This window comes from Pezoporus occidentalis, unplaced genomic scaffold, assembly GCF_034315485.1.
Source record: "Pezoporus occidentalis ecotype Australia unplaced genomic scaffold, CSIRO_AGI_Poc_V1 ctg11, whole genome shotgun sequence".
Lineage (NCBI taxonomy): Eukaryota > Metazoa > Chordata > Aves > Psittaciformes > Psittacidae > Pezoporus > Pezoporus occidentalis.
The window spans coordinates 8,589,220-8,614,477 of NW_026912886.1; the positions used below are offsets into that span (position 1 = coordinate 8,589,220).

At 39.0% G+C, this 25,258-nt stretch overlaps 1 protein-coding gene across 5 annotated transcripts in view; it reads left to right on the forward strand.

Annotated features, from left to right (window-relative positions):
• The window catches only part of ADAMTSL3 (ADAMTS like 3), a 181,989-nt gene that overhangs the window by 117,480 nt on the left and 39,251 nt on the right, over window positions 1-25,258 (forward strand). For all 5 annotated transcript variants that reach the window (XR_009966864.1, XM_062629821.1, XM_062629812.1 and 2 more), the window contains exons 9-16: window positions 2,698-2,855; window positions 4,574-4,685; window positions 7,525-7,663; window positions 9,249-9,299; window positions 13,466-13,670; window positions 14,524-14,671; window positions 16,098-16,182; window positions 22,136-22,422. Coding sequence is in view for 4 of the 5 variants with exons in the window: in XM_062629821.1 (XP_062485805.1) it covers window positions 2,698-2,855; window positions 4,574-4,685; window positions 7,525-7,663; window positions 9,249-9,299; window positions 13,466-13,670; window positions 14,524-14,671; window positions 16,098-16,182; window positions 22,136-22,422 (1,185 nt within the window). In the remaining variant the exon portion in view is untranslated. The remainder of the gene's footprint in view (window positions 1-2,697; window positions 2,856-4,573; window positions 4,686-7,524; window positions 7,664-9,248; window positions 9,300-13,465; window positions 13,671-14,523; window positions 14,672-16,097; window positions 16,183-22,135; window positions 22,423-25,258) is intronic.

Sequence of the window (25,258 nt, forward strand, 5' to 3'; positions counted from 1 at the left end):
TTCTTGCCCTGGGAGCAGCAGCTATTGCCCTGGGAATTCTTCCATGCACCTCTCTACACAGTGAGGTATCTTGCAGTGGGTTCCCCATGCCATGCTACCCTACTCCTGCCTGCCACTAAGAGTATGGACGGCTTTTGTGCTGGGTCTTCCATCCCCAACTGGGCAAGGCATTTCCATGGGGAAAATATTCTGTATCAAGATGATGGAAATAACACAAAAGCAGAGAGTTATAGGTCTTTGGCACCAGTGATTATCTTGCTAGGCACAGAAACAGGTGAGCACTTGAGAGAATTCCCTCTCCTTATGACTCTGCATATCTGGAGTCCTAAAGACCCCACAAGGAAACTTAGGGGGAGAAGCTTACTTCTGAAGTCAAACTTCCAACCTCTCAAGGTTACAGGGCCCTGCAGAACAAATAAACGTTTGGTCAGTCCTTTTCTAAACCTACCCTATAAGCCAGTTGGTGAAACCCTTGTTCCCAGTTACTGCTCTGATATTAATGAAGTAGTTTTTGTGGGGAGAACTATTCCCTAATAGGAATTATTCTGTTATGCATGTGTTACACTAGATGCTTGGTTTCACTCTGTTTTAGAAGCCTGTGATGAGAAACACTAGATACTACTGAGCAGGAATACATTGCCTGAGAGGTTATCTGTTGTGCTGTGGAATAGCTCTTCATCTCCCTGTGTGACACACTTCTGGAAAAAGCTGAGCAGCTGCTCTAAGCTTCACTGACATGACCTCCAGAGATACAGTCCATCCCTCTAGAGCTGGACCTTGCAAATAAACACATGCTTTGGATTAAAATTTAGTGTAGCACTAACGTAAATGTGTATGAGCTCTCACTGAGTTATCTTGTGGTTGGTTGCTGAACAGTATTCCTGGTTTGTGCTTAGAAACACATAAAAATTATATTTTAATGAAGAAACATAGCATAAAGACTGCAAAGTAATGCATCTCAGGTCACCAGATTAACATCTTTAAATTCTTGCAACAGCTGGATGTCTTGCTTTGCAATTTTAAATGCTAGTTTCAAAGGGTTCCTCTACCCCAGAGGATCCTACTGACTTTATGTGGAGTTGGAAGTACTTGAGATTTGTGGATTTGACTCTTATTCAACAAAATGACAGAATAACAGGCACCATGCATTAATACTTACTGTTAAGCAGTGTAAGTTTGGGGTCAAGACTTGAGGAAGCTTTATCCAAGAATGCTGAGTTCAGATATTTAAGAAGTTATTTTGTAATGCAGTCAGGAAAGAAAACGTCTATAAGTGACAAAAATATGTAGTAATTGTCTAAATACTGTTGTTTTTTTCTGGCATTTGTTCACCTCAGTTTCTTCCTAATGGAAATGCATTGGACAATGGGGTTCCCAGAGACTTATTTTTTGTCTTTGACAAAGAACATTTGATTCACCACGAGATTCTTACTTTATGATTACCTTAAAGTCATTTTTCTAGAACCATCATTGCTTAAACTTCCTTCCAGCCATGTATGTGACCTTTGTTATGCCTTTGAACATAGTGGAACCAAATGCTTAGAAACTTGGAATAATACTGGTACCTTTTAAAGGAAATTGATTTCTTCTAGAATTTCTTCACTCTGCTGGGGATGCTCCAGAATGCATTTTTATTTAAAAAACCTTAAGGAAGAAAACAGTAATGATGGATTGCGGCATTCAGAGTATGTTTTCAGTGCAGGTAAACCTAGATGCTCTTAACCTAAATTGTCTAGCCTGAATTAGGTAACTCTGTTTAAAGTACCAAAAAAGGGAAGACAGTTGGAGAAAGAAGGTATTTATAGCTCACCAAAAGGTTCCTTTTAGCTAGCCTTGAGCTCATCTGAGATTCATGCTTGCCTCATGCAGTCCTCTGATTGTAACCAGACCAGTGTATTTCAACTCATGCATCTTGCTGTGCCTATGTGCAGCATTATGCAGAGCCAAAAATTCTACCTTTGTTATGAAAATCTTCCTTTAGCTTTGTGCACTCATAGCTCAGTCAGTTTGCTGGAAGTGACTCAATCCTAAAAATGCTTCATCTGTCTTCTGGAGGTTGTGGGCTGTTAGTTTAATGTGTTTCCAAGGAGTGCAGAATAGCTCAAAAGGGTTTTTATCACCACCTGTTCTGAGAAAGGGACATCCCTCCAGCAGCACTGCAGCTACCCACCTCCTGGCCGTGCTTTTGCCTCACAGGAGAAATATTCAAAGTTGAGTTAATGACATCTGGAATGGGTAAAGTGATACAGGTACTGAGGTGAGTGCTTGGTGACTTTGACACCATTCAGGCTTCTCTGGAGACTGCTGAAGTTGCTAGACTTTTGAGTTGCATGGAAGTTTAAGTTATTTTTCTGTGTATTGGTTCTATCTGGTTTGAGTTTCTTGCAGCTCATCCTGCTGAATCTATTGCTTTATAAATATATAGAGCACTTGGTGTAGGAAAACCTGTCTCAGAAGAGTTTCTGGTATGAAAGAATAGTGTGTTCAGGCAGATATTCCTGTGCTGACATGTCCTGCAATTATATAATAGCCCATAATCTGAAGCAGTGAATACTCTTTACAGATATTCTGCATGTTTTTTTAATGCACACATATAGCTGTTACTTGTAAGACAAAGATGGAATTATTATTTTCTGATTTCCTTGAAAAATAAAAAATATCCTGTTCAAGTTTATTAATTGCATGTTTCTTCTTTAGTTATAGAGTCGAAGACACTGCAAGGAGACAAGGGAGAGCACAGTTTTGATGATCCTGGAACATTTATCATAGAAAATACAACTGTTGAATTTCAGAAGAGTACAGACAGGGAAATCATAAAGATCCAGGGACCTCTTGGAGCAGATTTCATTATCAAGGTGGGATGCATGTATGTACAAATCTACAAAGTATGTTGCAAAGTATGTGCAACAGAGTAGGTGGCTCCATCAGCTTGTAGCAGTACAACAAAATCTTTCAGCTAGGAAATAAGAAATCCTAATTACAGTCCAGAGGTAATTTATACTAAGTATATCCAAACAAATTAAAATGTTACAAGGTTAATGTCTTTTCTGTGGTGGAAAGTACAACAGTGGTAAAAATGACCAGGAGTTTGTTTTAATTACTGGGAGATTATCCGTGTGATCCTGTGCTGTGGGTTAGTGTTAATCCAATTGAAGACTGCCACCTACTGAATCTGAGAATCTCTTCATGCAGCACCCTAGAATCAATTTTAGCTAATCCAGCTACTGACCATTTCTAATCTAAGATTCTCTTCTACCCAGACCACACACCAATGGCTTGCATCATACACACAGATATTTGTATCTAGAAAAAAATCAAGATTTGACTGCCAAAGAAGATAGTCATACAGTTTTCCAATGGAAATGACAAGTGTTTCGGTATTGCCACACCACTTGGCTTTATCTGTCATGTTGTAGAAATAGACTTTCAGTAGTTTTCATTTTGCATCACCAAAATCACAGATGCACTTAGACCTGCCTGAGTCTGAACCGGTGTGCTTAGATCAATTATAGACTCCCCTCTCCAGCAAATTCTAAAAGTTTTGCTAAGAAAGATAAGCCAGAAGAATACAGTTAGGAACTTTGGCAATCAAAGTTAGATAATCAAAGTCACATTCAAGATACTCTTGAACGATTTGTAAAGCAAAGCAGCATACCAATGTTTGACTGTTGGAAACTTTAATTGTCACTGTGGACTTTCTAGAGATTTTATGCCTGTTATCATAGAATCATAGAACAGTTATGCCTCTTATCATAGAATCATAGGGTTGGAAAGGACCTTAAGATCATCCAGTTCCAACCCCCCTGACATGGGCAGGGACACCTCACACTAAACCATGTCACCCAAGGCTCTGTCCAAACTGGCCTTGAACACCGCCAGGGATGAAGCATTCACAACCTCCCTGGGCAACCCATTCCAGTGCCTCACCACCCTTATAGTAAAGAACTTCTTCCTTATACTCAATCTAAACTTCCCCTGTTTAAATTTTGACCCATTACGCCTTGTCCTATCGCTACAGTCCCTAGTGAAAAGTCCCTCTCCAGCACCTTTGTAGGCCCCCTTCAGATACTGGAAAGCTGCTATGAGGTCTCCACGCAGCCTTATCTTCTTCAGGCTGAACAGCCCCAACTTCCTCAGCCTGTCTTCATATGGGAGGTGCTCCAGTCCCCTGATCATCCTCGTGGCCCTTCTCTGGACTTGTTCCAACAGTTCCATGTCCTTTTTATGTTGAGGACACCAGAACTGCACATGATACTCCAGGTGAGGTCTCACCAGAGCAGAGTAGAGGGGCAGGATCACCTCCTTCAACCTGCTGGTCACGCTCCTCTTGATGCAGCCCAGGATACGATTGGCTTTTTGGGCTGCAAGCACACACTGAAGCCGGCTCATGTTCATTTTCTTATCCACCAACACCCCCAAGTCCTTCTCCACAGGGCTGCTCTGAATCTCTTTTCTATTACTCTTATATTACTCATATATCATACTACTCTCTGCATTGCTATTATATATGAATTGTTTTGAGATTACATGAGCGGTACAGTATACACATGTGTTGTAATGGAAATTTCTTCAGGCCAGGTACTCTGGATCAAAAGATAGTGTGGTTCAGTTCTTCTTCTATCAACCCATCAGTCATCAGTGGAGACAAACAGAGTTCTTCCCTTGCACAGTGACATGTGGAGGAGGTAAGTAATGGCAGTTCTTCATGAGTGTTTAAATCTGAAGATCAAAAGTGGCAGATTGACAACCTTTGTTCTGCATTTTTATTGGTTAGATTTTTGTGTTTCTTTGCACACCGATGGTTCTTCAGGAAAATAAATGAAATAGTAGCACCTAAATTGGTTGGTTGAGTTAGTATGTGCATAGGATTTCTTATACCTTATATTACCAGAAGTCATGTTATTCCATAAGGAATAATCATTTGAGTAAGAACTTTGAATAGGTTGCCTGGAGAAGTTGTGGCTGCCCCATCCCTGGAAGTGTTCAGGAAGGGACTTTGAGCAACCTGATCTAGTGGAAGGTATTCCTGCCCATGGCAAGGTGGTTGGAACTTGATGATCTTTAAAGGTCCCTTCAAACCCAAGCTCATCTATGATTTTATGTTATGACATTCAAAATGGAAAATGCCAATTCATAAAGGGTATTTTAGGAAAGTAAGCAAAGAAATACGGTGAGATTTTAACGTAAGGATAATCAAGAAATGGAGGAAGAAGGTATTTCTGGCCACAGTGTAGACAGGAGGGGAGACAGTATAAGTAAATAGAACTTAGAGAATAACTACTATTAATACCTTTGACTTTCTGATCTTAAACACTTAGTCCTGACGGTGAGCAGCACATAGTGTGCCATGGCATCTACTGGTTTAAACACTACAGTTTATACAATGGTTAGATGAAGTGCAGCACAAATCTGCTGCTGCTCATACAGCCCAGCCCACTGCTTGTCATGTCTGGTTCTGCAAAAACCGTAACCTCATGGCAGGAGGAGTGCTTGACATTTTAGATAGCTGTTTCACTTCAGCTAGCATTAGCCAGGTCACCTGGAAAACAGACTGGGGTACTGGTGATCCTGTTGTAGTGGGTTTTTTGGAGACTGCAAATATGGTTTAAATAGTTACTTGGGACATGAGTAAAAGATGTTTAAAGCACAAGTGGAGCCTGGGGATCCTTTGATGGACCACTTGCACCTCACTTTAATCTGAAATGCAGACAGTATATGTGTGTAATATCTAGTCTCACAGGAAACTACTGTATCTTATAAGATACTTGGCCTCATTACGTGTGATTCTTGCTGGAAGTGTGAGTGGCAATACATGTCCTCTGATGATTTCACTGCACTGTTTATGAATTTTTTCCTAACTCATCTGACAGGGGAAGAAGTGTAAAGCATCATAGTTATTTTTGAGGACTGCAGGTAAACACTGGATAACTCAAGGGACATATCTACCTTCAAGTTTATTGGCTTAAATCCAGTTTTATGCAGACTGGTGTTATGGTTTGAAAATTATAGCTACATGTCAATCTCTTTGAAATCAGCCAGGGTTTTTAGTGCCCTGCTTTGTAGCTGCATGTCTGTAATATCAAAATGACCTTTATAAGCAGGGCTTGACACTCTTGATGGCAGTCCTGAGGGAGGCCGGTAACTGAGGAAGCACAGAAACTGAGCTATTTGCTTGCCCATGAAATTAGTAAAGAAAGGCATATTACTGAGGCATGTGGGGAAGTTGTATTGCAGCTGCCTGGCTTTAACCTGTTATCTTAAAGCAGATTTAGTGTCCAGATTGTCTGTTTGGCATATTTTACTGGCAATAAAAGAAAAAGGTTATTCACAACAAAGACTTGGAACCAGTGCACCACCATTCCTCACTTGGATGCTTCTCCTACATTTAATTCTGTAATCTCCATGTGTTGGAAGGGGGAGTGTGATGGGCATTTCGGAAAGTACTGTCAGGCTTGAATGAGCAAGAATGTCTGAAAATTAAGTTTATCTTGTTTGCAAGTAGCGTATCTTCTGGGTCCTTTCAGTACTTACAAGAACTGGAACATACATGCTTTCAGCACTGGAACTGCTTAGTTCCTCTTCGTGGTTATCCTTCTCATGCATGATGACACTTTGAATCAGCCAAGAGACACACAAGCAAAGCCATTGATATATGATACTTAGCATTTTCAGTAGACACTGGGACTTGTGCTGTTAGTTTATTGACTCTGTTTGGATTTTAATTCTTGTGGTTTCAAGCTTTTTTTTTCTTTGCACATACCAGAACATCCTCCTCCTCTCCTCAGTTTAAGTCCAAGTCAGCTCTTTTGAATGAGTCTTTTTTCTTAGCCAAAAAAGCAACTTAGTGGTTTATAAAACTCAGATCTTTTCTTGTAACCAGCCTCCTCACAGACTTCTTTTTTTGGTTTTGTTTTGGTTTTTTTTTTCACCAAGTAGTTACTTCAAGTTTTCTTTTGCTGGCTCTTCAACTAGGAATGTTCTTGAAACTATTTCTTGGTCTTCTTCAGTTTAACTTAGCAATGTTTTTGGATCTCATCTTCAATTCCTCTGGCTTTATTTTAAGTATTTATTTTTTTTTTAACATGCATGACTGTGTAATATAGCTCTCTAACATACGTGGTAAATCCTCCTTGGGGGAGGGCAGTTATAAATTATGGAACATGTAGCAGAACCATATGACTTTCTAGGGTTGCCTCTGTGACAGGTGAGCTGTTCCAGTACATGTATTCCTGCATCACATAAAAATATATATGCTTTTACTCTTAGAATATTATCAGAATAATGTGCCAAAGCCTCATCTAGTGTTAGAATAGGCTAACATAACAGTTATACTAAATTGCTTTAAATGAAGATCTGGTCCTGCATGTTCCTGTGCAGCGTTTCCTTGTTTAAAAGTAAACCAAAGAGGAGTAGCAGAAGAAATTAATCGTGAATCGGCAGCACAATTTTTGGGAGGGGTGGGGAAGGAATAAGGCTGCTTTAATGTGTTGCTGTTGCCAATATTTAACTTTGCTCCTGCATTAGGTTATCAGCTTAATTCAGCTGAATGCATGGATATTCGTCTGAAGCGTGTTGTTCCTGACCACTATTGTCATTACCATCCAGAAAATAAGAAACCAAAGCCCAAGCTAAAAGAATGCAACATGGATCCCTGCCCTTCTAGGTTTGTATGGCAAATAAGTTTGTGTGTGGTATAGTCAGTTACTAATGAACAAGAAATTGTATTTACTTAATTTAATCTCTTTTAATCTTTATGGCTACTTAATCTTTGGCTACGTATCTATCTACACAATCTAATGGCTACACATTAAAGGCTGATGTTGGGCACCACTGCCTATAGATTTGTAGCATTTCAGTGTTGCAGAATAGGAGACTTTGCTTTATACAGAGATATAGTAAATGTCAATTTGTCTGTTCAAGGGCTAATTCTACTTTATCTTTTGCTGAGTGGTACAGCACTAGTACAAGGATTTTGTGAGGCTGTGTGAGAAGGACAGATTGTTTGCCTGCTTTGGATTTATTGATGCTGCCATTCAGGATTTCTCATTAGACAGACAGTAGCTCCAGTTCTGTCAGAGTACAAGTTTTGCACATGGTTTAACTTGTTTTATTCATCTGCCCACTGTAAAAGTTTCATTCTTCGTTTGTACTGTGGAATTGACAATTATTAAAGTTTGGGGGGGTTTGTGTTTTTATACTAAGAATTTTTTAAAAAACCACATTCAAAGTAAATATACTTGTATGACAAATACCACAGAACGTTATTGCCAAATTACAAAGGCTATAGTATACATAAATTGTATCGAATTACAATACAGTATTTCAAACTAACTTTTGGATTGTCTGGTGAGGTTTCCTGGCTGTGCTAGAGAATCTTAAAATAACATCACAGTATCAGGTCCCAGAACCTCACATTAATATGCCAGCTGGCCGAGCTAGAGTTATAGGCAAGAAGAAAAGGAAACACTTTCAATGGATTTCATTTCCTATAGCTAAACTGTCCATTTCCTTTCATTCCTGTAGAACATAATCATTGATAGTGACCTCTAACAGTTACAGACATGCAGACTCTCAAGTTTTTTTTTCCGGGAGAGTTGATCACTATATGGAGTGGTAAGATTTCAGTAATGCTTAATGGCAATGGTTGCCAAGTGTTGCAAAGCTGGAACGGGAAAATTAGGGAAGGAAAGGGTGTAATTACATTTTCCTTTCAAATTTAGCTTATATAGACAGAAATAGGGAAGTACTACTGGATATAATACCATATCTCTTAGCATTGGTAGTAAGGGTTTATGCCTGCTCTATGCTGTGCAGTTCTAGAAGGCTTTTAATCACCATTCAGGACCTATCTAGGATTAATCCTGTGGTGCATTTATGTCACTGACACTCAAGTTCTTCAGTGTCTTTGTTACAGGTTTAAGTATGTAACTTTTCTTGAGAATAAATTAGCACAGTCCTAAAAATTTGCTGATAATACTTTTCTTTGCTGAAGGCTTGTTCATTTAATTAGTTTTATTTTTGATGGTATGAAGTGGAGAAACTGTATGGGGAGTAAATCTTTATCTGTGCAGAAGAGGTAAGATTATACAAGTTATTGTTTGCCACAAGGGTGATGTGTAATGGATGTAAGATTCCCTCATTTCACATTGGGAATTGCTTACTTTAAGTATGATCATGTAAAAATATGTACTTGGGTAGTACAGTCTCAGGTATGAGAAATAATGATGCAATATTTATTTTTTTGACAGTGATGGATTTAAAGAAATCATGCCCTATGATCACTTCCAGCCACTTCCTCGGTATGTATAATCAGGATAGCATACATGTCAGCATTAGCACAATTTTCACTGCAAACATACTATTTGAGTATTAAGATCATGGAACATCTGATTTTTTTACTGTACAGGAGAGCAAGTTTATAACAATCCTCTACGTGTTCTTATGTTTGTGATTTATTTCAGTGCACTCTGATTAGCTTAACAGCAAGGGATTAATATGCTCTTCTTGAAAATATCACTGTGGAAGATTTAGAATAAAGAACTGTCCCGCTAAGCCTTCTCCTGCTATAGTTTTGGGGAGAGCATCTCCATTAAAATGCATGTATGATTTCTTGTCTTAATGATGAATGAAATGAAATGTTTTTATTTTGAAGATGTATGCAATGAGTGTATTTTACAGAACAGGTCTGCCTGTGTTACAGGACTCTAGAAATTCTTTTTTCGTCAAGAGGTCTTATTCTTCTGCTCGTCATTAGACCTACACTTTATCTATTGACATCAAGGCTGATGTCCCTTTAAAGACACAGAGTTATCTGAATATATATATATATTACCTAAATGTATATTACCTAAAATTAAGTTGTCAGAGCACAGTTTGTTGTCATTTATTTATCTACCTGAATTAATGAAAAGAATGTGAATCTTCTCTGGAAGGCTTACATGTTCTGTGAAGAATGTTCGGACTAAAAAGCATTGAGCCAGATTTACTGTTAATGTGAAGAATTATAGTTGATGGAGTTAGATGCATATTTATCTAAGCTGATCCTCTGCTTTATTATGCCATGAAATGAATAATGTATATTTTTCTAAAGAAGTAAAGATATGAAGTAATACGAATGAAATCATAGACTTGCATGGCTCAGTGGAGCTACTGATTGCAGCTGATATAAATGTCATAGTTTATTTCTGTAGCAATTTATGCTCGTTGTGGATCTGCTGTCCTGTGATGTACTTTGGCTTTCCTACATACAGTCAGGATTTTTTCCGTCACAGCTTTATCCTGTAAAGTTTGATGATTATGTTCTGTGTCTCTCCCCTTCCATTTTTTCTGCCAATTCCTTTGCACTTAAGGTCTCCTCTGGAACTCAGCATAATTTATTTACATGAGTATTTCATCTTCAGAACTGTTCAGGGCTCGGAGGCCAGTTGAAAGAGAAATTTAATCCCCCTTTTTGTGCTTTACCGTGCTCAGCGTGTTTGCATGACACTGTGGTGAGATAGATTGTGTGCAGTAAAGCTGTGGGCAGGTTCTCTTATTTCAAACACTGAGAAATGCAGACAAAGGCCCACCTCATTTTGACACCTCAGTGTGTCCTGTCAGAAGGTATCATGGTCTTCCTGGGTGATGCTCAGGAGTAAGAACTGTATGATAGCAGGTTGCCAAGTAGGGCACAGAGTTGGTGCCGGGGGAAGGAGAGAGAGGAAAAGGGCTGTATTACACTGGGAGGGCACATAAAGAAGCACAAGATAAAAAAGCACTCTTTCTTACTGGAATTTCTGAAAGAAAGCAGCAGTTGAAACAGGCACTTTGTATTCCTGCATCATGAGGTGAATCTGGTCCAGCACAGATGCAGGTCTTGCTTCAGTGTAGCAGGATGTATTTTCTCTGTGCCTGTCAAGTAACTGCAATGCATTAGCCTGTGCCAGTTCTGCTGGAGCTTTTCCCACCTTTTCTTTTTGCCTTTTCTTACCTGTTTCTTATCCGCTAATCCAAGAGTGTTCTTGCAAAGCAGGCGGAAAACCAAAGTGCTGTAGATGTGCTTGAGCAAAACTGTACAGGCTCCTTCACTTGACCAGCAGTCATACATCACACCACCTACATAACACAAGGGCCATGTGGAGGGCTGCTTTGCAGTCCTGTGGTGTTTACCACTACTTTCCCATTCACACGAGGAAGCTGTGGGAAAGTCATGGTGCACACCACAAGATCTTGAAAGAGTTCTCCTGTGGCTAAAGTTGTAAATGCCCCACTGAAATATTTTTACAGATGGAGAATTCTTTTGAAATAAATAGGAAAATTTCCCAGGATGAAAATTTTCTTTTAAAGCTTTTGGAATGCCTCCATTTATTTCAGACTTGTTGGACTGTTGAGGATCCCTTGACAGCTGTGGGTTCTGGAAAGAATCTCCTTGACTGCTTGCCCAAGACCCCCCTTTTCCCCAGTAGCCATGGACCTCACTCCATCTTGAGAATGCTTATGGGAGTATGGGATCTGGAGTGTGTTCGAAACTGATGAGATAAAGAAAAACAACTATAAAACTTCATGCTATAAACACTTGCAAGGCTAGCATTACATATAGCACAGTGAGCCTTATATATATAAATCCATGAGCTGCTAATTCATTGAGGAGTTAATTATTCTGCAGTTTCTGACTTTTTTTGAGGAAAATGAGTTGACAATAGTAGCTCGTTTAAGTCAGAGAAGTGTAACTGTTGCTCTTCAAATGTATCTTGTACTTGTGGTATGGTATCTTATGGGGACATCCAGCTTTGTTCTAAATGTTTTTGAGTATATGCTCCATGGCTAATGTTTCATGGTTTGCTCTATGTTTTACACTGATTCGTTTGTTGAGCTTAAGCATGATTAATATGTTTTTGTAGGCAGTTTAATGAATTGTGTAAAATAGGAAGTGTCCTTGATTTACCTGTGGGATCATAGAATGTGGGTAGTAGTCACTTAAACTTATTTTTGATTCATAGGCCTTTGCTTCATCTACTTTGAGATTATGACTTCCTTTATGATAGCTAAATTACTCTTGATGAATTGATTTTGGTGGGATACTGAAGTACTTGACAAGTCCATTGTTCATAATGCATGTAATTTTTTTCATGGTCCTTTCTGAGCCCCTGCAGTTGTAATAGGAATAAGTTTTAAACTAAGACGTTGATGAACCAAAAGATGTGCCGCAGGACTGGAGCATTTCACAGGGCTTTGCTTTGGTTTGGGTGGGTGGTGGGAAAGAAGCAAGAGATAGTAGGTGAAGGGTGAGGAAAAATTGTGTGGGGGTCAGTGGAATCTACAGACAAATGCTATGATAGGAGCTTGTTACCTTTAAACATGACAACAGCAGGACATTGTTGAAGTTAGTTTTTGTTGATAAGTGATCGCTTAAATGTACATTCATGCTAAGACCAGGAGATAAATGAAACAGAGTTTGTAACCTGAAAACCGACATATAATTCTTGATTCAGATGGTGTAGCAATTGCCATCTTTATTGTGGTTAGGTCTAAGATTGTGGATAGATGTCCATTCTGAAGGCATTCCCTCCCAGCAGGTTGTTCATCATCCCTCTGTTGGAGGCTACTAGCCCACAGCTCTGCTGGTTGACAGGGCTGTGTGGACTTTCCTTAAGCTGTGCATAGCCCTGCTTCAGGAGCAATCAGCTAGGTTATCCAAAGCAGCTGAAATGGATGAGCAGCTGCCTTTTGCTTGAAGCAAGTTGGAAAGTGTGAATACAAAGCCCTTCAACAGCATTTTACTGAGGGTGGAAAACTGTTGCAGAACTGCAATGGTGATCAGCCAAATGGTAGCTGTCACAATTTAATTTGCTCACTGTCCTTAGGGATGAAGACAGTTTGACATGAAATGGCTGGGTTTACCCAAAGCAAGTATTAGAGTGCTCAGAAAAGCTCTTGCATTAAGAGATTTTTTTTTTTAGGGTAGCCTGCATGATGTGGGCAGTGATGAGAACCTGGGCAGTAGCACCCTCAGTCAGCACAGCCACATCTGTCTTTGTCTGTGGACTTCATACAATCTCAATTACGTATGATTGTCTCTGACAATGGTAATAGGAGTGTGTGACCATGTAAATTAGCTGAAAAAATATTCTGTTTAGAGTATTTAGACTATTTGCAAGTAAAATCATTCCAGTACTCAAACTCAGTATATTTAGTGTTTTTAACTCATGTATGAGAATAAGATTTTTAGTTATTCTGTTAAGTATACTTAAATTTGTAGTTCTGTTTTTCTTCTCGATTTGCAAACTAATTTAAATCTGGAATAGGGCAAGGTAGTTATGTAATTTGATGTATTTTTATTCAGTGTATGGTAAGAAAACAGCAACCAAACTGTCATTGGCTATTAAAGACGCTGATGTTGAATTCAGTATTTTGCACTTTTATTCCACTGAATTTTAGTGGAATAAAAAATAGCCTTATTTTTAATATATCCGAGTTCTTCTTCCAGGTGGGAACATAACCCTTGGACTGCATGTTCAGTGTCCTGTGGAGGTGGTATTCAGAGAAGAAGTTTTGTGTGTGTAGAGGAGACCATTCATGGAGAGATACTGCAAGTGGAAGAATGGAAATGCATGTATGCCCCTAAGCCCAAAGTCATTCAAACCTGCAATTTGTTTGACTGTCCTAAATGGGTGGCAATGGAGTGGTCTCAGGTAAGTTGAAAAATAAACTGGACCTTTATTTTTGTTTTCTAAAGCAAGCCTCTAGTTTTGTTAGCATGCATTTGTGAGCACAGGGCTATTAGAAAAAGGCAGCCCTGCAAGCATAATTCATAGGACTTACTAGGAGAAGCTTGCTCTAAGTAATTTGGCCAGATAATCAAAATGTTAATATGTCTGTGTGGAGAAAAATCTATATAGAATTATTTATGCCTGCTTTACACAGAGGAGGGATGAGAGCCAGAGGTCAGGCTCCTTTGCAATCAGGTCGTTTGCCTCTCAGTTCTTGATAAATGTAATATTTCACTGCATATAATAGCTAAAGGCATGTCTGTCTAGGGGCTGACAAGTCTGCAAGGGTGATTTTCCAGCATTACCTTTCATTATAGTAACAAGAATATAAAGCCAACTTATCTTGGCTGTAGTTATCTGATACAGATAGCTCAACACTTCTATAATTTCTTAGTCCATCCAAATGACATCACTAACATGTAGTGAAGAAACTGTTCTTGCAGCACATCTGACCCATCTTTAACTGAAAATGACCACTGTGAAAGAGCATATTCTCAGTACATAGCCACCTCTGTTTCAGACTGTTGCCCATCAGATAAGCTTTACAGAACCCCAAGAAATCACTTGCATTCCCAAAACTTGAGACATTTTTTCCATCATCAACCTTTTCTTTATTCACCCAGCAATGCAGGGGCAAATTCATACATCTCATACCTCACTGATTGTGGAAAAACTTTAGTGAACACATCATCAGAACTTCTAACTTGCTTTTTAACAGTATTAGTAAACATAATGAAAAAGAAACAGTATGAGGTGATTGCATTGTCTCCTGCAGTGCACAGTGACCTGTGGCCGAGGCTTGCGCTACCGAGTAGTGCTGTGCATTGACCACCGCGGGCAGCACGTCGGTGGTTGTAATCCACAACTTAAACTCCACATAAAAGAAGAGTGCATCGTGCCAATACCATGTTACAAGCCAAAAGGTAACTGGAATTTTGTCTGGGTCTGTTATTGTTTTACATTTTTGTTAGGAGAATTAAAAGCCCCTGGTAACCTTTTTCAGAAATGCCAGAAGAAATACCTGGAATTTACTAGGACTTATTTCAGACTTGGCAGAAACAAGCATTTTAATTATTGGTGCTAGGAAAAATGCCCTGCTAATATTTTTTGCTGATGGTGTGGCCAGACTGTCATGAGGTGAACATGCTAACTAAATCTATACAGCCTGGTCAGACTAGAATTAATGAGTCCAACATGGGGAGGGGGAGATGCTCAATAATACTTAAAATGGGAATGATACTCCATATGTATCACTTGGGATCTTGCTCATTTGCATCTTGTTAAATTTGTCCACATTCACAGGGGGACTCTCAGTTCATTAAGTTAATCAAACTGGTTTCCTTCTCTGTTCTCCATATCTGCATATTTAAAAGGCCTTTAACAATGATGCAAGTTGATAAATATTCTCTAAAAGACTTGGTAAGGCATACAACAGTAGGTGGGAAAACGAAAAGGAAAAAACAAAAGGGGGGTGGTGGTGGAAACCAGTGTGTATCTTGTCACTTGCTGATTTGTGTCCCTCTGGGCCATTTTAGTGGGTTCTACTTCTATTCTTACAGTTTTTCTTTGAAAGGCTGTACTTCAGACCTTCACAGCTGACCATAGAGATTTACATAGAAAAAGTGAAAGCTATCTGTAGACAACCCTATTTCAGGATGTTTTCAAACTCTAAAGAATTCTTCAAGCAGAAAACTATTCAGGGTTAAGCCATGAAGTAGAAACCAGCTCTGAATATTTAAGAACCTTCTTCTGGGGTTTTACTGAAATTTGGAGGCACAGATCCTCATTTGGCTTACAGTACTCCTAGAAAAAGCATTACAGAAGTGTAGGATGCTTAGACAGATAAAAGAAGCTAGTGTTGTTTTTAAAATTAATGTCCAGGTTTGGGATAACTGCCTAACTCCAGAAAAAAATATTCTGTCAATATTTTCCAATGAAGCAGTCTGTCTGGAACTCAATGTGTGTTTGCTATGCCCTGGCTTCTTTCAGCTATAAACTTAAATTATGACGATAAGCCATTATACTGAGATATACGCTTCAGTCTGCATTTGGGGAAGGTGTGGGAAGGAAGTGAAAGATTAAACACGAATGGAAATTGAATTACTCGTACCCTCTCAGTAAAGAGGGGTGTCAAAATGGAGCTCAAACATCATGTGGGAATTTTCTCGTATGTTATGTTTTATTGTCCAGTACATATTCAAAAGCCTCAGATCAGTAGGCAATGTAAAGTGTGAAGTGCTAAGGTGAATGCTGCTAACTTCTGCATATTGTTTTGATTTTGGAGGAATTACTGAATGTTTTTGTTGTGTTGATTTTTTTTTTTTTTTTTTTTTTTTTCCTCTCTCCCAGAAAAAACTCCAGTGGAAGCAAAATTGCCGTGGTTTAAACAGGCACATGAAATGGAAGAGACCATAAAAGTCTCAGAAGAGCCAACGTAAGTACATTGTCTTTTACATCGAAGAAACATTTCCGGCACATTTTGCAGATCATCTGGAACAACTGCTGCTATGCAGTTTGCTTTGACAGTTGGCCTTCCTTGGGAGATGGGCTGCGTTGTGAGCTATTCCTAGTTTTGAATCTCTAGCTTTGCTTCTGGAGCTCCTGTTCTGGATGACGCAGAGCTGCTCTATTATAGTGTTCCTGTACCATTCAAGCAATGCAAAGGGATATTAATTTAGCCTAATTAATGCATGTGGAAGCATTTCAGCAGATGTAAGTTAAATAAATTCAGTTCTATCCCAGCCGTTGCAGTCACCTCAAGAATGTAGTGGCTGTATTAAAAACTAAGAGGTGCTTTGTAGGGTTGCCAGCATTTCCTTGGGGGGTGAGCCCCATGCATAAAAAAAGTGAGAAAAGCCTGCTGATCTCTGAGCTTAGCTGAATCTACAGGGGTAAATTGTGATACTTTACACGTGAGTATGTGTGAAATAACATCTGGATTTTGTGAGTTCCCTTAAAAGCTGATGAGGGTAAGCCTCACAATATTTAAGTCCTGAGGATGAAAGCATTATTTAAATCCACCTGCACTTGTTCCTGTCTCTTGTATGTTAGGGCATCCACACAATTGCTTATATCCCCTGTGTATGTTCATGGATATATGTATCTTATGAATTCAATATATAGTATATAACTTTCTAGAAAGTAGTAACTTTCTGTAAGGCTTTCATGAGAGATTTTTAGCAGTAAAATGTGTTGTGCTTTGTGTTTGTGCTTGTTGTGCTTTGCCAAATTCTGCACTCATTTGTAGTAATATTAGTTTAAAATCATTTAGATGAGCTTACTGAAGTTCCTTTGGATTTATTATTGCTCTGAGAGCAGAGCATGCCCAAAAACTTATTTTTTTCCTCCATCTAGCTAGCCCTGATTTTTGGCACACTTGCACCAGCAGGTGTGATCATGAGTAATAAAATCTTTACACCTGCACTGACTCACAGAAGAAACCTCTTGCCAAACAGGTGTTTGTTAGGTGACTGTGCTTTAAACTTTTCACTGCTCTAGCCTCTCAAGTCAAGTGTCAACCTACTGTGAGCAGTTATTTCACTCTCCAAATTGGTGGCCCTGAATTCAAGCAGGGTAGTAGCAAAGGTATAAAAGTAGTGTGATAATCAAAGGGGGTGATGCAACCAAATGTGCCTGTTGAATTCAGCATATCAGAATGAAGGTATATGAGGCCACTCCTAAAGAGGATTCAGCATGAAGATATAAAGAAAAAGTTCTCTGGCATTTTGAAATCATGCTATGACAGCTGTAAACTGATGTCGTCTTGAGGTTTTTAGGATCCTTCAGCAGCAGTCTGACAGAACAAGCAGGGAGGACTGGCAGGGACACAGCATGCTAAGTCAGAGTATATTTAGAATATAATAGAGCCGAGCCGGAAACTGTGTAATGGGTTCCCTTGTACCTCACCCTCACAAAGAAAGCGGTTATTCATGCCTTCCTAGACATGACCGATGTATTCCACTGCAGCCTCACAGTGTGAATGCAGCCATGTGTTCGAGTGCTCAGTGCATGTCCTGTCACAGCTGTGCAGTTTTGCAGTTTCCTGGATCTTTCTTCCTCTTCACTTGCTCTGGAGACCTAGATTTTCTTAATCTTTCATTCACAATCCTCATCTGTCCTAGGAGTCTTTCTTCCCATTTTCCAGAAGCACGTTCACTAAGTCTGAAGAGATTTCTCCCTCCCCTTGTTGCTGATGACTTTTCTCTGCCATCCTTCTCTTTGCTGAGGTGCTGTGATTTCCTAGTCTGGGCACTCTGGGCCCTCCTGGGACGCAGCTCTAATGCTGAAGCCAGGTTCCCCATCAGTTTCTTTTTACCTGTCTTCTGGTGTCACCTGCTCTTAATTTATTCTTCTAAGAAAGCTGTCATGTAAGGAGAAATGAGAAACAACTGATTTCATTCCATTTTGTGTATTGCCTGTTGGTCATGTAGACAATGCTTTGCAATCTGAGCAGTTTCTCAATAGATGCTTTGAATCTTGTGCTCTAACTGCTGTGGTCTTTTCCAGCTGGAGTGAGATTTTTGGGTCAGGGTTTAGCATTTAAAAAGAAATTGTAACAATAGGTTGTAACTTCTCCCAGAATAAATTATAACAAGATTTCCCTCTGGTTTGAAAGTGTTTTTTGTTTTCTGTAATTTACACATGGCACAGTGATAACTCATGGCCCACCTCTGCCTAGCCGGGGGGCTTTTGAGTTCCTTGGTAAAATGCCATTGCTTTTAATTTTAGCTATTCTCTTGTCGTCCAAACTTTAACCACAATATGAAGTCTCAGCTTCTAGTCCATCCTTTTATTACAACTGTCTTTCTATGTTTTTGTGCGATATTTTAGTTGATAATGAATGAGAGAATAAATGCAGCTGTGTTTTAGAACCCACAAATGATGGATATGCCAAAAGTAGCTTGTGGAAGATAAATACTTCTGCCGCTGTGGTCTACCACGGCTGGTGTCCTGAATTTACAGAGAGGGGGAACATTCAAAAGCTTCTCTTTTTTTTTTTTTATTATTAGCAAAATAAAAAATGACTGCCCTTAAACTGAGGCCAAGAAAAATGTAGGTCTGACCTTTTTAGTTTTCAGTTGTGGAATGTGATGACAGTTGATACCAATCATTATTTTAAATGTTCTTCCCTCGAGCCTTCTTAGTTACAGTGGGATTCTCAGAGAAGCTGCAGCAAGGTTTTTGCGTCCTTTTTATTAATCGTAAGTTAAAGAAATAGGCACTTCAGCTGCCTTACCTTCTCATGGTTTAGGGCAAAACTAAAGTGCTTTCAAAAGCTGATGTATTTTTTTTTCAGCAGCCTGAGCTAAAAGTTAATCACTAGGTTTGTGGAGCTGCATTCACTGAATGTGAAATGAGGTGTTTCTTATAAAGGCTCCTGCTCATTGTGTTTGGCTCTTTTTCACATAAATGTCCCCACTGTGCCTTTGGTGATAGACATTTGTCACAGGTTCCTCTCTGAAAGTGGACTGATGATTTTGTCCAACATATTACACTCATGGTTGATAAAACCTGGCCGTGCAACTCTGCTTAGAATGGGCGACAGTGGTGCTTCAGGGACAGGTAGGATTCCAGCATCATGGAAGTTCTACTCCCGTAAGCAGCCAGCATTTTTGATGCTTCTGCACACTCTTATCCAGGCACAGTAGGGTTGGGCTAGAAATATCACAAGAGTGGCCTTTTTTTTTTTTTCCCCGGGATTTAGGCGTTTCCTGTCTTAACTGCAAGCAAGAACTGCAGGCATGAGGAAAATAAAATGAAAAAATAATATTAAGAGACAGCATGTTTTTCAGGTCTTTAGAAAGATACAGAAGGCTTCACTGAGTTAAGTTTTCAGTTCAGATTTGATTTGGTTGGACTGGGCTGTTTATCATCAGTACTTTAGGTCACTGCTTCATTTTCCAGGTCAGCTTACACTGGCTTTTTCAGAGTGTGCCAGGTGAATGCACCTTTCCATTAGTGTAAGACTGATAACACTGCAGCATGGACATATTCTCCAGTGTATCTGTAGTGTGTACATCATTTATACCTGTGCAGATGATTGAAAAGTTGTGCCTGCTTGGATTTGTATTTTTCCATTATTTTCCTTTTTTTTTTAATCAGGATTCTCATTTATAAACTTAGTTACAGATTTCAGACAATTTTGGAGAGCTACCACCATCCTGTCATTCCATAATATATTCCCAATGAGATGCAAGGGATGAGCACACTCTGAGTGTATGCCCATCAAAGGCAGAATGAATTTACTTTAGGGAAGTATCGTGTCCAAACTATTAGCATGAGAGAGTATTAGCATGTATGCTGTGAATGCCACTGAGTAAAAAATATATCACTTCTGTGGCTGATGGAGTTTGCTTTAATGATCTGTCACAGACTTTGGTTGTGCTCAGTTCCTTGCTCTAAATTTGTATTAGCAATCTCCGTTGACTTCTGTTGAAGAAACTTAAAGTGTGACTTTAACATTGTTGTCTTTTGAAAGGTTCTATAATTTAGGATTTTAAGAACCAAATAGTCATGTGATTGATTTAGCAAATGCCAAGGTAAAATAAAAAGTATTTGGGGTGGTTTTTTACTTTGCACTTTGCTGAAAAATACCAGACACTAATATTCAACAGGAAAACCTCAATTATAATATAGGCTTGCTATAAGTCATAGAAAAAATGCTTAGAACTTTCTGAGTTTCTTTATAAATCAATTGGTTGCTGAATGAAAGGATTGCTGTGGTTCAAAATTTCCTTTCATTTATACAGGATTTCAAAAGAAAGCATCATACATTATTTTTGGAATGCCTTAATGCACTCAACTAACAGTACACAAAACTAGCATTAATTTCTGGTATGCTGCTGTCATGCTTTTACCAAAAAAGTTATTTGCTTTCAGCCTGTCAGCTGTTAACGTGTGGTCAGAACACCGACCAACTCTTTTCGACTATAAATGTCCATCAGTTTTATTTTTCCAATTAGGTACATAACTACAAATGGACTTACACTTTTTTTGCACAGTTTTCCTTGGTTTCAGGAGGAGCTGGGGACACTGCACCCTTTACTGAGGTCTGTCATGGACCAGTGAGCTCTAAAATTTTGAGGCTCTGAACAGGAAAGGAAACTTTTAAGTGACTGGATTTGACATCTTTATCTTCATAGTAGACTTGTAAAGGTATTTCATCAACAGCTCCTGAAAGAATAACCAGTTACCTTGTAACCTTTATTGGAAATGGGAATAGTTTTTTCCAGAGGAGACAGTCTGTCCTGGGCTATGTCCCAAGCACATCTTGGGTGACTACCCTGAGGACTTACTCAGAGTATCCTTGTGTGTTACCCACTCATCTGTTCTCCCTTCTTCTATTTGATTCTTTCTCTGTATATATTGGCAAGAAGTTATTGGCTCAAGATGATAAACTGTCTACAGAATCAACCACACTGAGTTGACATTTTTTGATTCTTTCTGTGTATGCAGAGCATAAATTCTGATTTTTGTCTCACACAAGTGTTCTTGTATTTGTAAGGGCAGCTTTCCTGCAGTAAAGAGGAAGGTGATTCTTAGTCAAAGATAAGGAGAAAATCTTTGGATCCTAAGCTGGATTTTTCCTTCCAAATGTTTTTAGCGTTGATCAAATATATCCTCCTGTATCTCCTGTTTGTGTTTTGATCATCATCTGCATTTGTACGTATAATAAAGAGCAACTGCAACCTTTTGAGAAAATGCCCTATGATACTCTGTGTTTGATTTCTTATAAATAGTACCCCAGAGCCACACAGGATGACTTCATTAATGAAATTCAGCCCCTTGGCTCTAGTGTCATTTTGAAAATTACTATCAGATATTAATGTTACCCTTGAAGTGAGAGAATATTACAGACTAAAACCTTCTTCTATTCAGTAAATTCCATGATCTGTAGAATTTTTATTATAGTTCATCAGGAGTATAAATGCTTTCTAATAAAAATAATGGATTAGAGACAGAGCCGGTTAGACTTCTTTATTGAAGATGAGAGGCTTCTTACAAGATGAAATCTGAACAGCAGCCTGTGGTGGTGTGCACTGGAGATAGCTGGCTTTGGAAGGTGCTTTTGTTCTCTCCGATTGCTGATTATTAGTATGACATAAGGTGATGATCTTTCTCAGATTTAAGCAAACTGCAAACATACTTTTGGCCTATGCCTCAGTCTGTATACCTGGGGAGCTATTTTATATCATATAGATATGTCTTCATGGAGTTTCTCTCTTTTTTCCTTTTCCACTGAAGGAGTTAAAAAAAGAATAAATATATTAGGCATTGTCTTCTTTGTGTATAGACATACATTTATGTTTTAGTATATTTTAACTGTGCACACACAGACACAATTATATGGAATAAAATTACAAGGTTTCTACTGTGATTCTTTGCAGGTTTATTCCTGAGCCCTGGTCTCCATGCAGTGCCACATGTGGCAGTGGCATACAGGTGCGAGAGGTGAAGTGCCGAATTCTTCTTGCGTTTACTCAGACTGAGGTTGAACTGCCTGAGGAGGAATGTGAAGATGTGAAACCACCAACAGAACGAGTCTGCCACCAGGCATCCTGTGACAGTGATCCTGTCCCCTATGCACCTGATTTTTCACATGCTGAAGATGGCAGTGTGATTTATGATTGGGAATACATTGGTTTTACTCCTTGTTCAGCCACATGTCTTGGAGGTACCTTTGTTCGATTGTTTGTTTATCCTGAGTTGTAAGAATTTGACATTGTTTGACATTGATGGGGCTTCTGTTGGTTTCATTGGCTTCTAGCTATGTAGATCTGTAGGAAAGTATGCAGCTCCAAGTTTTAAATTATTTCTAGGTTATCCATAGAGTCTTTCAAACTACTTCATTTTCTTTATAATCTGTATTCAAACACCAACTTTATTTGGTTGGCTAAGGTGCAAGAAGGTGTTGATATAGCAATTTGCTTTAACCTTGTTGCTGAAGGAGTTATGGGCTGCAAGGCAGTTGGTGATACCAGCATGTTTCTAGGAACCAAAAATATATAGGTTTATTCCCATGTTAATTATTCTTTATCTTCTGAAATGCTACCATTTTCTACAGCACAGTAGGGATACAAAGTTGTAATTAGGGAGACTTGCTTTCAGCCTGACCAGCATGAAGATCAAGCAGAAGTTTGTTTAGGTCTTAGTACAGTACATCACTGTATAGGAACTTTGTGCCATATATCTGTCTGCAAGTAGTTAGGCACATTCCTTTTTGGATGTAATCGAATATCCCTGTCATCCTAAGTACATGTTACTAGACAAGGTTGTTGGTGTTGCTACTACATACCATACTTTGGGACTGAACAAGTGAGTTCAAGACTGAATTAAGTGAGTTATGAAGTGTTAAGTGGAGGCAGTGGAATTGTGAACACACCTATATATGGCAGGACTGATGACATCAGTGAGAAGTGAAGACAGTTGTACCCATAGAAGAAACAAAAAATGTAGAAAAAGGGAGAACAGAAACAATTGGAAGCAGAGAGCCGGTCTAGGGCTCACAGAATGCAGCCTCCTTTGTACTAATCTTCAGTTCAAACCTTGAAGACAGACATAAGGAGGGATGCCCTAGAATGCTACCAGCAGCATGGTAAGTGACTGATAAGTGCCTCCTTTATCATCTACTACTGCTGCTTATTGATGGGGTTGATCCGTAGGATACTAGCACATGTTATCAGAAAAGCTGATGCATCCCATTCCCTCCCCTACCTTCAGTGGGCACTAGGACTGGTAAAATGGAATCCTAGTATATATAGTCCAAGTATATGTGCATAAGCGTGCGGTGATAGCAATAGCTGTTGTGACTGAGTGTCTGTGTTTCTTGTTTTTAATGAGGGAATTATGTTTGGAAATCAGGAAATTGTACTCAAAAGCAGAAACAAGGCTTACATTAGTACTAAATTTGTAGTTCTCTTTTTCATATCTCAACTGTTTTGTGTAATGTACAATTATTTCATTGCCATCTTTTTAATCCACTTTAACTGGCTTTTTAGCCAATATCTTTGTCACCGGTGTTCTGAAACTCCAAAGTTTTTGAATTTTGAGGACAAAAGCAGATATTTAGGCTGAAATGATTAGGATAAAATTGTGCCTACCATTTCACATGTGCATGTTTGCATTACTACACCTTCACATGTGAGTTTGTCTGTGCAAAAACATTCACATAAAACCTGAACTTGGTGTGCAAGCTGACAGTTAATTCAAGGAGCCTGTACTGAAGACAGTAGGTTCATTTGTCAGCATGAAGGAACTTCAAAATGACTGACAAGCACGTTCAGCTTATTTTGTTGCTGAGGGAGCTGAATGTGAATTCTGTTGTTCACTTCTGGTCCTTTCATGAATTTGTGAGGTTGCCTGACCCAGAGTGGTCCTATAGGTGTTCTTAGTAATCTAACCATTTGATATGCAATAGAAATGATCTGTTTAAAAAAGTTTAAAAGAAAATATGTTTGTCTTCTTGAGACTTCTGTGGTATCACTGGTACTATGTCTAGACATTTTCCTTACTTGATGCTCCTGGGAAATGTGGGAAGTTGTCAGGATATTTTATCAATTAACAGCTTCAGAAGTCTCTGTGCTGTTATGCTAGTTAGGTAGCAGTGATTTTTCTCCTTCTATCAGTTCAGGTCGTCTTGCTGCCTTGGCAAAGGCTTTCAAACAGACCAAAAATTACCTGCCGATAGTTTTAAAGGAACCAGACATCTCCTCTGGTTCCAACTTACTGCAATGTACTAACTAATGATCTCACTGTCTACCATTTTTCCATTGTGTAGTTCAAAGGAGCTGATCCATTTCTGCTAAGTTTTATGTTTAAATCTCATTTCAATTAGATGAACTCTTTCGTTACAAGAAATAGATGTTGTCTGAGTTTGGAATATCCCAGTGTAATGTGAATTATATTAGGTAATTTTTCTCTAGTATGTATGTATCTAGCAATAGCTATTAAAATAAATTCCTGTGGATTATTCCTTTGGATTTTTGTATCCTCAGAACTCCTATCTCAGTTTCTTCATGCTTGTCTCTCTCTGAATGAGAGAAAAGCCTGCAGGGCCTAAGTCGGCTGGAAGCTTTATAGCCACTGTTTGAGCAAGGTTTGAATCCCTGTTTCACTGCTTGTCACTTGCACCTTTTTTGTAAATACTCATACAGACTAGACTTTATATTCAAAATCTCCTCTGGTCCCTCTCCAAAGCAGATGAAAATATGTGAAAGGAACCACTGTTTCTTGAGGTATTAGAATTACAGAGATAGAGTGATCTGCAAAGAATTACAAAACACCATCCTTACTTTCCAGTTCATGATATTCAGCAGGTTATAGAGCATCAGTAACATGAGTCATTGGTCATTTTGTGTGCTTTCTGCACCATATCTGTATGGCTTGTCATGCAGCATATGGAGTGCCACAAAACTTGCTGCTTTTGAGGACTGCTATGTTGCGTTATGCCTGCTAGCATAATTAACACTTCTCTCATCAATCTTTCCATAAGAGCAAATAAAAGTCATCCA